The following is a 12,875-nucleotide window of genomic DNA, read 5'->3' as shown; positions in this document are numbered from 1 at the left end:
TATCAGCCTTATAAGCCTTCATTCTTCTTCTTAAGCTGAGTCACTGTACTGGTAATGCAATTCATTTGTGATGTCCAGATATGAATAAAAAATGCTGCATTATGGTTAATGAGGTCAAACCAGAGGTGTCTGGTCTCATAACTCTTTGTAAAGACATGCTGTTTCCAACCCCAAGGTTGTGTAGCTGTTTAGACAGCTTAGGTCACAAACTCCAGATCTACATGGCGTTTCCTATGAGTTAACATGCATTGAATTTCATATCAGGATTTTTCCTTGGGTGGAAATGTCAATTTCTTCCCCCTAGTTTGACTCTCAAGCATATTTACAGCTTTCATGTCTAGGAGTAAACTACTTTTCCTCTCAGTTCTGGGGTCTTTGTTTCTGACAGCCATGTGTGTCTTAAGATGGCTCTCGTCTGCCGGTCTGTCAATCACTCTGATGAACATGTCCTCTGACCAATAGCTGTGTCACTGTCTTCCCCCATTACAGGTTTGGCTGTGAGCTTTGCCATCTTTTAAGCCCAATCAAAACACAGTAGGAGACCGTGGGTGAATGCGAAATAGCACCCTATTCACTAGGTGGGTCCCGGTCAAAAGCCATTTCAGACACAGCTCGTGTCCTCCTAAGAGATGAATCAAAGCGATGCAGAGTTGTCTAGAACATGTTCAGCCGATGTAGTTTTCTTCTTGTGGACATTGGCAGATCCAACTGTTCTGTTCGGCTTGTGTTTCATCAATACACATCCATCCACTGGTTTCCATCCACGTCCTTTCATTAGAACTCAAGCAGACGGAGGGAGAATGACAGACGGGAAGAACTGTGACATCTCTTTGTCTGTGTGGGTGTCCGATAATTCTAAAGTCCTGCTGTCAATTATCATGACTGTCTCTGTCTGAATCGTTCCCGTTTTGAAGTGGCCAGTAACCAAGGTAACTTATGAGGAACAGTTTTAGCTTTAAGTGTGTGCGTGCCTGGCTCATGGTCATATCTATACAGGGGACTAAAGGCAGCCTGACTGAATAGAGTCTGAGATGCAGTCCACCAAGTGGATCTAAACTGCAATCCAATCCACCGAAGTAAACCTTCAGAAGGTTTTCTAGCTCTGTTAAGCCTGGTGTACCTGTAGGGTGCCCTAATCTCACCAGCCTCTGGTTTTTTCCAGCTTCTTACAAAAGGTTTTGAGCCACTGATGTGCAGAGATGAATGAGCATGGCACATTACAGCGGAAATGACAGTCCAAACCCTAGTCATCGTGTTTTCTTAAGGCACTAACACTTCTCTCCTCACGGGTCCTCTTCACTCCGTTAGGGGTATAGAGGCCGGTGCATTTAGCACGCAATAAAAATGTCGGAATTCCTTTTATATTCTGGCGTCAGTGCTCCTTGTAATGGCGAGGCCTCTGGAACACTCTGGCTCCCTGCAGCCTCCATGTGGTGTTCTGAGAAGCTGTGCTGCTGCTGTAGCATGTTTCTCTCTGCTTGGGCTCTTATTACCGACAGGAACATTACATTGCGTGAAGTGAAATGCCTCTGTAGAGAAGACCATGGCTGCACTGCAAATCGTACTCTATTTCCTTTTGTAAGTGCACTGATTTTGACCAGGGCCCATATGGTCGGGTCTAAAGTAGTGCACTGTGTAGGGAATAGGGTGCCATTTCGGACACATCCCATGCTGGTTCTGGGGATTGTTAAATGCCTGCCGCTCTGCAGGAGACAGATATGAACCACTCTGACGTTCTGAGCTGCATTCTGGCAGGGTAGTGATTTGAGCCTATCACACGGCAGGCCTCGGGGGCACGGCCACACTGCCTTACTGCACGTTCAGAGATGGGTTCAGCTGAAAGTATTCAAGTTAGGCCTATGCTTTAGCAAACAGCAAGTGGTGGTGGATGAAAGGGGAGCATGTTTGGTTGTCTGTGACTGTCCAAGGATTACAGTGATTGTGTTTATGAGCTATTTTAAGAGAATCCAGAGACCATTTGTATTTGTTTTATCAGTCTCTGTAATCCCTGATGATCTCAGCATGACCCTCCTTGGGGATTTGGGGGTTTATTTGTCTTATTGGTAGTCGCGCCTCCGAGGGACCAAACACAGCCAGAGGGGATGACTGTTCTGCAGGGTTCTTATTGACTCTGTGGAATGTGTGGAGATGATTCTGTGATGTGAGGGCTTACATTGATTTGAAGTTGTCAAGAATATTCGTCGCTGAAATATGCTTCAGGGAGTCAACGAAGGACTAGTGTTGCTGGTAGTTTATGCTTGGCTTGATATTGAATATCTGTAATAATAAACTGCATTTCACTGTCAGCATTCATTTTATTGGCAGAGTGCATGGATAAGGTAAGTACTATTTATTTTACATAAATACATCTGTCTCTCTCTTGTATCGATGGATTATTAAACTGTCTGGAACAAGTCAGCTGAAACACCAATACCCTGCTGCCATTATGTGATGCAGAGCGCTCCTATCTGACTACTGGTGCGTTGTGATATATCGGCTACACTAGTTTTAAAGTCCCGCTCTGTGGTATATACAGTATGTGAACATCATTTCTGACAGAAACATGGTCCCTGCCTCTTTGAAATGCATCAGGACCTGCCACAGCCCCACTACATTCACACCGTTATCGATCATGTGGAAAAAAGGGAGAAAATACTGCCCGTCAAGAGACTCGTGCGGTGTTCTGTAAAGTGCCACTGAAAAGCAAACTTCTTCAAAGACAGAAACAGGCAGGCCAGTATGTGTAGCTGCTGCTACTCTCTGTTATTATCTATGCGTAGTCACTTTATCTTAATATTATGTACATAATTACCTCAACACCTGTGCCCCCACACATTGACTCTGTACCGGTACACCCTGTATATAGCCCAGCTGTTATTTACTGCTGCTCTTTCATTATTTGCTATTCTTATCTCTCACTGTTTTTGGGGTATTTTCTTAACTACGTTGTTGGTTAAGGGCTTGTAAGTAAGCATTTCACTATAAGGTCAACACCTGTTGTATTCGGTGCATGTGACAAATGAGGTTTGATTAGTTTGGGAAACACGTGGTTCTGCAACAGGGATCCTTGGGCTTACACTTGGTGTTAGGCTACTTTCTGTCAATGAGAAACGAACACACAACCTACAAACAGCAATTTCATCGACATTCCCAATTCCGGGGGGGGGGGGCGGGGGCGGCATCATCATCATCTGGAAATGACTTGTTGGCATGTCCTTTTCTAATTTGTGTAGGTCAATCCTGTGTCCAAGGCCTGGGTTTCAGTTTGTAGCCTAAATGCTGTCTTTTCGTTGAGTTGTGTACTCTCTTAGGCTGAGTCATCCCACATGTGTTCCTGGTCAAATGTAGTAGGGAATATATAGGGAATTGGGTGCCATCCGGTAATTAACCTTAATCTATCTGCGTCCAGGTTAGGAGCCTAGTCCTTCATGACATCCACAGATGGCTATAAGGAAGAAGCCTTTCACTGTAAAGTACTGATTGATAGTATTCTTCCTAATAAATATGGTGCTGTGTCAAGAGATTTAACTCTGGTGATCGTCGTGGCAACAGTTCATCTCCAAGGTGTAGGCTATATCCTCTTTTAACCTTAAAAAAAAAATCAAATCAAATACCGTATGCAAATGTTTCTGATAGAATTGAATATGCATAATTAAATGATGTAGTGCACTATGGGAGTTCTCCTCTGTACCTCTAAGGTTTAAACTGCTTCTTTATAATAATCTCTGTGAACATTGTTATTTTAATATAACATTTATCTCATTAGATAATAATGTATCCAATTAAACTGAAAGAACTTTTACTCAGACATTTTTGTTCAGGAATATAAAGCCTTGCACTAATGTGTAGTATTCTCAGCTTGGATAGCCTACATTCCTGTAGACCATGTGTCAAATTCATTACACAGAGGGCCAAGTGTCTGGGGATTCTCGCTCCATCCTTGTACTTGATTGATTAATTAAGATCACTTTTTAGTAAAGCACTAGGTCATAATTGAAAGGAAAAAACAAAAACCTTCAGACACTCCATGGAATGACTTTGACACCCCCTTGCCGTAGACTTTCCACGGGTTCATTTTCCTCTCTAAATAATGCATGTCCAAACAGCACGGGATTGGTGTTCCCTGCAGGCAGAGAGGCATCTGATTGGGTTATTCCCTGGAGAATAGAAAGTAAGTTGGTAGCAGGCCAGAAGAAGACATAGGTGAAGAGGTAGCATGTCATGTTAAATGCTGTTGTTGGGCCATGTTAACTGCTGTACATTTGATTTGATGTGCAAGAGAACAAACTGAAAGGAAATGGTTCAACTAAGGGGTTCATTGTGTACTCTAATGATCTGATGGGATCTAGGTGAAGGGTTGAGGTGTTGTCTACTGTATATAGCGCTCTGGTAGACACTGAGAGGGCCTGCTGTAGGGTATAAACCACCCTACCCTGGGGGAGCCAAGCATCACCCAACCACCTTTCTGTTGACAGGTGGACGACATGCTAGATGAGGAGAGCGATGAGGAGGGAGATGGCCGGGGGAAGAAGACAAGGGAGATGGAGGAGGAAGAGGAGATGGAGGAGGAAGCAGAGGGGCAGCGTCCCCAGAGTAGTGGACAGAGCACTGAGGGAGAGAAGCAGCACCACGAGCAGCAGCACCACCACCACCACCACCAACCGGGTCTGGCCACCGTTATAGAGGAGACGGAGAAGGCACAGATGCCACCTAGTGACCAGGGCGATATGACGACGGGTAGCGTGCCAAGGTAAGGTCCCCAGCGCACCATCTTTAAACCAGGCAGGGCAGTGTTATGTAATCCATTACCCGATTTAGACTTTTTCATAAAACATTTTTTATTTGTTATTGTATTTTACCCCCATTTTATGACATATAACTGCGATCCAATTACGATCTTGTCTCATCGCTGTAACTCCCCAACGGGCTCAGGAAATGTGTCCTCCGAAACAACATGAGCCGCCTAACCGCGCTTCTTAACACACTCCCACTTAACCCGGAAGCCAGCCGCACCAATGTGTCGGAGGAAACACTGTTCAACTGGTAACCAAAGTCAGCTTGCAGGCGCCCCGCCCGCCACAAGGAGTCACTAGAGCGCGATGAGCCAAGTTAAGCCAACCCATACCAAACACTCCCCTAACCCGGGCGACGCTGGGCCAGTTGTACGTCGCCCTATGGGGCTCCCGGTCACGGCCGGTTATGACACAGCCTGTTGTCGAACCCAGGTCTGTAGTGACGCCTCAAGCACTGCGAGGCAGTGCCTTAGACCGCTGCGCAGATTAGCAGTTTTCTAATGGATGAGTGGAAGTGTTTCATCAACCAGCCTTATGATGACAGCTTCTATAGCTAAAGGTAAGGACTATGAAGTGATGCGCTCATATTCACAGTCGCACCATTGACTCAGTGTAGTGGTGGTAATACCTAGGTGACGTTTCCAAGCTGGGAGGAGAGGGTTAGGGTTAGGGTCTCCTACTGCTGTGGGACAGGGTAGCGAGTCTAGACTTCCAGAAATGTGCCTCTCAGATGCTTGTCCTGCCTTGCTCTGACGTTGCCTAGTTTAGAACCTGGACACAGGGTGTGAAGACCTCCGTCTGTGTCCTCCACCTCCACCACAGGAAGGCCAGGTCGGACACGAAAGCTCCCTGGTCCTCAGTTATATGGTGTCCTGCCTAGGGATGTGCACGATTTTATCATATCCAAACGGAGGTTAGTATTCGAATACTTGTGTGAGTATTAATTTCAACGAAAATACAATTATAGGCCTATGTTAACACTGAAAAGGCTTTTTCTAAATTAGCTCAATGTGTAGCAAGTGGAGTCAGAGGGAACTAATACAATGCAGGAAGGAATACAATTACGTAATTAAAAGTTAGCAAAAGGAGAGCGTAGGCTCCAACGAGCAACCAACAGGCTGCTGTTTTAAATGAATGGGGTTGGGGAGAAAACGCAGCATGTAGCCTCAATTAGCCTAGCTAACAATAGCTAGCTTCACTCAGCTACTCCAGTCAAGACAGGCACTGTTATATAGGAGATGATGAATAACGTTGTGGCTGCTACAAGTTAGCTAATATTGGCTGTAGCCCTGTTGCCTTGTCTAGTGGCTACTGCGTCTCTCTCCCTCAGTCTGCTCGCTCGCAACCATCAATCACGCCACTGCTGCAGGAATAGTGCGCCAGCCTCTTTCCCTCGCGCAGCAGTGCTCAGGTTAAAAACGTACGTTTTAAAAAATAAAAAAAAACACTTGTATTTCTGATATCTGACAAAAATTCATGATACTATTTGAATAGAGACATTATTTCAAAACCCTGTCCCACATGGGTTAGTGTGTGTGACTGCCTGCCTCTGTTAGCAAGCTAACGATAAGAGACAAAAGAAAATATGTATTATGTATGCAGCTTTATTGTTAGAACAACTCTGATGAAAATGGAAAAGTTCCCTCCTTTTTTTTCTTTTTTTGTTGTCACTCCTTCCGACTACCCTCTCACGGAGGTCCGTGCTCTCTGATTGGCTCAAAGTCAAGTGGTCGGGCGATGACTGGCAGGCCGATTTTACGCGTAGAAATGGCTGGGTCGACTGTACCAGGTCGCTACCCAGCGGGTGGTGTCTTTTGTTCTAGGCCGTGGCTGCGATGTACGACGTTTTCACCCCGCTCCTGGAAACTCTTTTCTCACAGCTCAGGATCCGGGTCACGTTCTACCGCACAAAAACAATCAGCGTTTTGTGTGATGGTGTAGTCTACTCTTTATAGTTGCTGCCATATCGTAGCCACTCGCAGGAGTTCCTGAAAAAATAACACTACTATGTTGACTGCCTGGCTGCCTCCTGCTTAGCCAATCTTTTGCAATGATGAGCCACTCCGTTTGTTCGAGCAAGAAAAGGAACAGCCTCCTACTGTGCCAAGTACCTATCGGCAGTTAGTTTTCTCTGTGTGTCTGACCTCTAAGGTCTAACAAGGAGCAGCAGATCTTATGACGGCAGCCCTAATGGTCCATCTCCGGTCCTCTTATATTTCTGGCCATCAGTCTCCTCATCCTGCTTCTGTCTCTGGGTCCAATCTGGCAGCGCTGATTGGCAAAGTTACATAAGAGAGGCTTTCCTTGTTTTGCTGGTTCTGTGTACTTACACACAGGCAGGCAGTCGGATAATGGTGCTGTAGCCCCTCTGTTTTCTCCTTCTGCCTGTTTCTGTGCCCGTCTCTTTCCATCTCATGCCAAATCTCCACAACAAATGTTCTGTTTGTTGAGCTGACTCGACTACAGGAGTTTGAAAGGTTTAACACCAGGAGAAGAGCTGGTGGTGGAGAACCCCAGTCAGCTAGCCTGAAATGGAACAGAACAAAATTCTGCTTGGCGTTCAGTTCTTGGGTCAGCTGCCTGGTTCCAGTTCTCATGAGTTGAGTCTTTTCTCCCCATGTCTGCCTGAGCACTACCTGTTTGATTTGTTCATCATGGGTGGATGGGGCACTGGTCTGTTGTGGACCTGGGCCGTGTTCAGCAAGGCACAACGTTGTGGATTGTTCAGAGAGAAATATGTTATGTAGAACAACAAACATGCCTATCTGACATGAACATCAGCTGTTTTCACGAACGAGCGTTCTATCAGTGCCCCGTCTGGCAGACCATGCTGCAGTAGTTCTCTACCATAGCCCTGACCGCTGATAGACATGCAAATTTTATCCAGGGATAAAAAGAAGCTTGCCTTGTTACCGCTAGTGTTCTCTCTCTCTCTCTCCCCATCTATCTACCCATCCTCCCATCCCTCTCTCTCTCCCCATCTATCTATCTATCCATCCCTCTCTCTTTCTCCCTCTTTCTCTCTCTCTCCCCCATCTATCCACCCATCCCTCTTTCTCTCCCCATCTATCCATCCATCCACCCTCCCATCCCTCTCTCTCCCCATCCATCCATCCTCCCATCCCTCTCTCTCCCCATCTATCCATCCATCCATCCTCCCATCCCTCTCTCTCCCTCTTTCTCTCTCTCTCTCCCCATCTATCCACCCATCCCTCTCTCTCCTCTACCGATTGAATGTGTCTGTTTCCAGGGCATTTAAGGTAACATCGGGATACAATACCTCTGAATACAACGTCCTGGTGAAACAATTAGCTTAAAGGGTATTTGAAGAAGCCTTGCATTTATATATGAGTATATAGAATAAGACATTCATACAACATTAAATATCCCTCAGTGATGGTCTCATAACGTTGTGGTACTGTTAAATAAATACGAAAAGTGGTAAGAGTTCTGTGCCACTTTACCAGCTACGGAATGACCGGATGGGACTAAGAGTTGAGCATGCCTCCATCCCACTTCTCCATCTCTACATTCCTCATCTTTACCACTTTTCCATTTTAGCCTCCAAACGGACAGGAAACTGTTGCTAAGCTACAGTAGAACTAGAGAGCCATAGAACCGGCATCTCTGTTCTGAGATTTCCAGCCCCTCCGGCATCCTGGTTCCCCTGAGAAGTTATTTTAATGAAAGTGATTTTATTTATTTTTTATCTATGGCAATGCCCCTCACCCCAGCTCTATATTTTCAATATAATGAATTGACAGCTGATGTTTACTTCAAAGCCCCCTGGAGGAATTCAGAGGAACGTGTTTTAACCCAAGTCTGACATCAAAAACACATTGATAGAGTGAAAAATAGAGTTTTCAATTCATCTTGAATGGAGGTAAGTGTGTTTTCCCAGTCATTTCTTGTCTGTGCAGCTCTTCAGTCAATTGAATGCACACAGGCATGTGTGGAATGCCAGCAGAACTGACAAAATAAAGAATGCGCCTTGCCTTCCTCCCCTCCGGTTGGTTGTTCTTCACCACAGACGTAGAACAACCATTTTCAGAACCCCTGTGGGATAGAAGCCTTCTGAGCACTCTGTTTGCCTAACCGGTTATTCAGAAACCATGTGGATGATTGTGAATGGCTTGGAGTATTACAAATAAAATAAAAACGAAAAGAATTGTTTTGTTGTCAATGAAAGTACGGCACTTTCAACTCTGCTGGAGATGGTCCGTCTTGTGAAGAGGGGAGAGGCAGCATGGTGGGAGGAAGGAGGCAAGAGACAGGGGAGTGACCTCCTCAACTCCCTCCACTCTTCATGATTGCAATCAGCCATCACTCCAGGCCATGTTATACTCCTCTTGTCATCTGAAGTGGTGTGGTCTAATGCTTGATTTCCGCGGCGGCTAAGAGCTTTCTTCACTAAGTCCAGGCATTTTTTTGAGGATAATAATAGACTTGTGATTGGCTGCTAATGCCATCACGGTCCCTAGCTGTGTCGATGTAACAGATACAGGAAGGAACAAATCTCTGGCCATGAAGTTGATGGTAGCTGAGTGGCTGTAATAGGGTGTTATAATGGATGTGACGCACGGAATCAGCACTCTCCGCTAGACAATGAAGGATGTTTCCCTCACACTGCAACTGAACTGCCTGAGTAAAAAAAGATGTGATATACAGTATGTGACATGGTCACAACGTTGTTTTTTTCCTTCCTTGAAGCACTTGAGGAAACGGAGAGCCTTTGAGCCAGCACCACCATACATATTTAACGTCACTGGGAAGTTGTTGGCTGAATTCTTCTCCAACTCCATCTCCGTTCGTGTTCTGACTCTCCAACAACTACTTCCCCGGGCAGAGTTCTGACCTGTGTTCCTGGCACGCTCTCTTTATTTATTTTCAAGTGGTTGAAAATGTCACTTAAGCCACCGTCTAAGCTGGAGCGAGTAACGTGAGCCATTTTTTTCCCCCGTCATGTTGACATTTTCTACTGTAATTAAGTGTTTTCATTCCATGAAGTTTAGTCTTGGCTCCACCGCCTCCCATTCCCCTCAGGACAAATGGAGGAAAGCGGAGGCCTTTTATCATGCTGTTGAGTTTGGCAACTCTGTTATTAACGTTTAGAATCACTATATATATATATATATATATATATATAAAGTCTATAAGCACGGACTCTGAGGTTCAGCTGTGATTCTAAACAGTGATGACCCTGCTGTGGCCACAAACACGGACAGTAACCCAGACAAATAACCTGCACGTGACAATTACAGTACTTGCCATTTCCCAATCAGTGGCGGTTGATAGGAATTTGTCTTGGTGCTCAACGCTGTTACAGACACGTGGGAAGTTGTTAGAGTATAGAGCTGCTAGACAACCCAGTCATTGATACTTATCACATGTCTCTGTGTGGGGCTTAGTGGCTGGCTGGCTGGCTGTCTACCTCAGGGTAGCGGGGATGAGATGAGAAAGATGTGATTGTCTGTATGAACTGTCAGTCGACATCAAAGAGCTTACGGCCTGCCGCTGGTGCTCTTTCTGGTCTGTGTTATGATCACCTGGAGACTCCGCATGCCGGACAGGGATCTCAGCGGTTCCCTGGTGCTTCAGCAGTCATGAATATGCAGTAATATATGTAATAAGTCATGACTGAACTTGAGCTCAACGTGGAAGAAAATAACAGCTCGCTCTTGCATCTTCCCTCTTCGTTTGTCCCACTCTCCTTCCTCTTATTATATGTCATACATAGACTTTTGGCACATGGCTCTGACAACAGTTAGGCTGACCTTTATTCATTTCCTAAATGTTACAGCCTGTTTGCTGTCCTCTCTCTGTCTCTGTGTGTCTGTCTCTCTGTCTCTGTGTGTCTCTCTGTCTCTGTGTGTCTCTCTGTCTCTGTGTGTCTCTCTGTCTCTGTGTGTCTCTCTGTCTCTGTGTGTGTGTGTGTGTGTGTGTGTGTGTGTGTGTGTGTGTGTGTGTGTGTGTCTCTGTCTCTCTGTGTGTGTCTCTGTCTCTCTGTGTGTGTCTCTCTGTCTCTTTGTGTGTGTGTCTCTCTCTGTCTCTTTGTGTGTGTGTGTCTCTCTGTCTCTGTGTGTGTGTGTCTCTGTGTGTGTGTCTCTGTGTGTGTGTGTGTCTCTCTGTGTGTGTGTGTGTCTCTCTGTGTGTGTGTGTGTCTCTGTCTCTGTGTGTGTGTGTGTCTCTGTCTCTGTGTGTGTGTGTCTCTCTGTCTCTGTGTGTGTGTGTGTCTCTGTCTCTGTGTGTGTGTGTCTCTCTGTCTCTGTGTGTGTCTCTCTGTTTCTGTGTGTGTGTCTCTGTCTCTATCTCTGTGTGTGTGTGTCTCTCTCTCTGTGTTCTCTGTCTCTCTGTCTCTGTGTGTGTCTCTCTGTCTCTGTGTGTGTCTCTCTGTCTCTGTGTGTGTCTCTCTGTCTCTGTGTGTGTGTGTGTGTGTGTCTGTCTCTGTGTGTGTGTGTCTCTCTGTGTGTGTCTCTCTGTGTGTGTGTGTGTGTGTGTCCCTCTGTCTCTGTGTGTGTGTGTGTCCCTCTGTCTCTGTGTGTTTGTGTGTCTCTGTGTGTGTGTGTGTGTGTGTTTGTGTGTCTCTCTGTCTCTGTGTGTTTGTGTATGTCTCTGTGTGTGTCTCTGTCTCTCTCTCTGTGTCTCTCTCTGTGTCTCTCTCTCTCTGTGTCTCTCTCTCTCTCTGTGTCTCTCTCTCTGTGTGTGACTCTCTCTGTGTGTGGGTCTTTCTCTCTGTGGGTCTCTGTAGAGTATTGCCAAAGTGGAGTAAAATGTGGCGTTGTCAGCTATAGTGAGTGTATGATGATATTGTCAACTAGAATGAGCCTGTTACTATATAATTAGAATGGGGTGATGTGGAGGGCAGAGGGAAATGTTCAGTTTCTCACTCTGGTATCACAGTGGGAGATACATCTGGGTGGAGTAGACCTACATCTGGGTGGAGTAGACCTACATCTGGGTGGAGTAGACCTACATCTGGGTGGAGTAGACCTACATCTGGGTGGAGTAGACCTACTTGTTTACCTGATAGCCTCTTCCATAGATGCGTTAGGAAATAAGCATCTGTAGATGTAGCCTGATGATGATGATGATGATGATGTGTCTGTCTGAACAGCCACAGTCCCACTCAGTCACTTACTGGAGGAGTGGGCTTTGATTTACTGTAGAATGAGGTCATAGAGTCTTTCCCCTTTCATTTTCTAACTTCTATTATTTGATGCACTTTGTGAATAACATCTATTTCCTAGATGTATTCAGCTGCTTGACTCTTAATTAAATACTGTCTCAGCCCATCAAAGCAGCGCATCACCAGCCGTGTGACTGCATGTGTCCGTGACTGCGTGCGTGTGTCCGTGACTGCGTGCGTGGGTGTTGCATGACTGTGTTCACCAGAGTGATATCATCAAGCCTCATAATTGTTATTGTCAGATTGAGTGTCTCCAATGTGTTTTATTCTCGTTTCATCACTGCCGGCAATTCCTATTATGTTCTGCTCCTCATCCCAGATTTCACACCGCGGTGCCTCCCAATTCATTGGCACTTATCACAACCTAAACCAGTCTTTATACAGTGTACTGGAGAGACTTCGAGATAAGGAACAGCAGGGAGCATGGGGGCGACAGCTCTACCCAGGATTTAAACCTAAGAAACGCTGTCTCTGCCGAGGAGTGTCTTGGGCTCCAGAAGGCTCTACAGAGGCTTGATAATTGTTTAATCGCATTAGCACCTCTCCAGGTGGTGTGTTTGGAGCCTTGAGAAGATGAGCACCATGCAGTGTCCCAGCCATGTCTGACTCAATCAGGAATACATATGGAACCCACCTTTCTGTTCTGAACAGGGCTGCTGCTTTATCTAACGCTGCTCTGAAATGGACTGAGAAAAGAGGAGCAGAGAGCTTCCCTGGAGCAGAGGTGTGGTCATGAGGACTGAGAAAAGAGGAGCAGAGAGCTTCCCTGGAGCAGAGGTGTGGTCATGTGGACTGAGAAAAGAGGAGCAGAGAGCTTCCCTGGAGCAGAGGTGTGATGATGTGGACTGAGAAAAGAGGAGCAGAGAGCTTCCCTGGAGCAGAGGTGTGGTCATGTG

The 12,875-nt window shown here is 45.9% G+C and overlaps 1 protein-coding gene across 3 annotated transcripts in view; it reads left to right on the top strand.

Annotated features, from left to right (window-relative positions):
- Positions 1-12,875, top strand: part of LOC139373558 (RNA polymerase II subunit A C-terminal domain phosphatase-like) — a 121,995-nt gene that overhangs the window by 62,479 nt on the left and 46,641 nt on the right. For all 3 annotated transcript variants that reach the window (XM_071114208.1, XM_071114207.1, XM_071114209.1), the window contains one exon: positions 4,476-4,750. In XM_071114208.1, the coding sequence (XP_070970309.1) occupies positions 4,476-4,750 (275 nt within the window). The remainder of the gene's footprint in view (positions 1-4,475; positions 4,751-12,875) is intronic.

Source organism: Oncorhynchus clarkii, chromosome 18 (genome assembly GCF_045791955.1).
Source record: "Oncorhynchus clarkii lewisi isolate Uvic-CL-2024 chromosome 18, UVic_Ocla_1.0, whole genome shotgun sequence".
NCBI classification, from domain to species: Eukaryota; Metazoa; Chordata; class Actinopteri; order Salmoniformes; family Salmonidae; genus Oncorhynchus; species Oncorhynchus clarkii.
The sequence above is the reverse complement of the archived record's forward strand: the minus strand, read 5'-3'. Positions and strand labels throughout refer to the sequence as shown.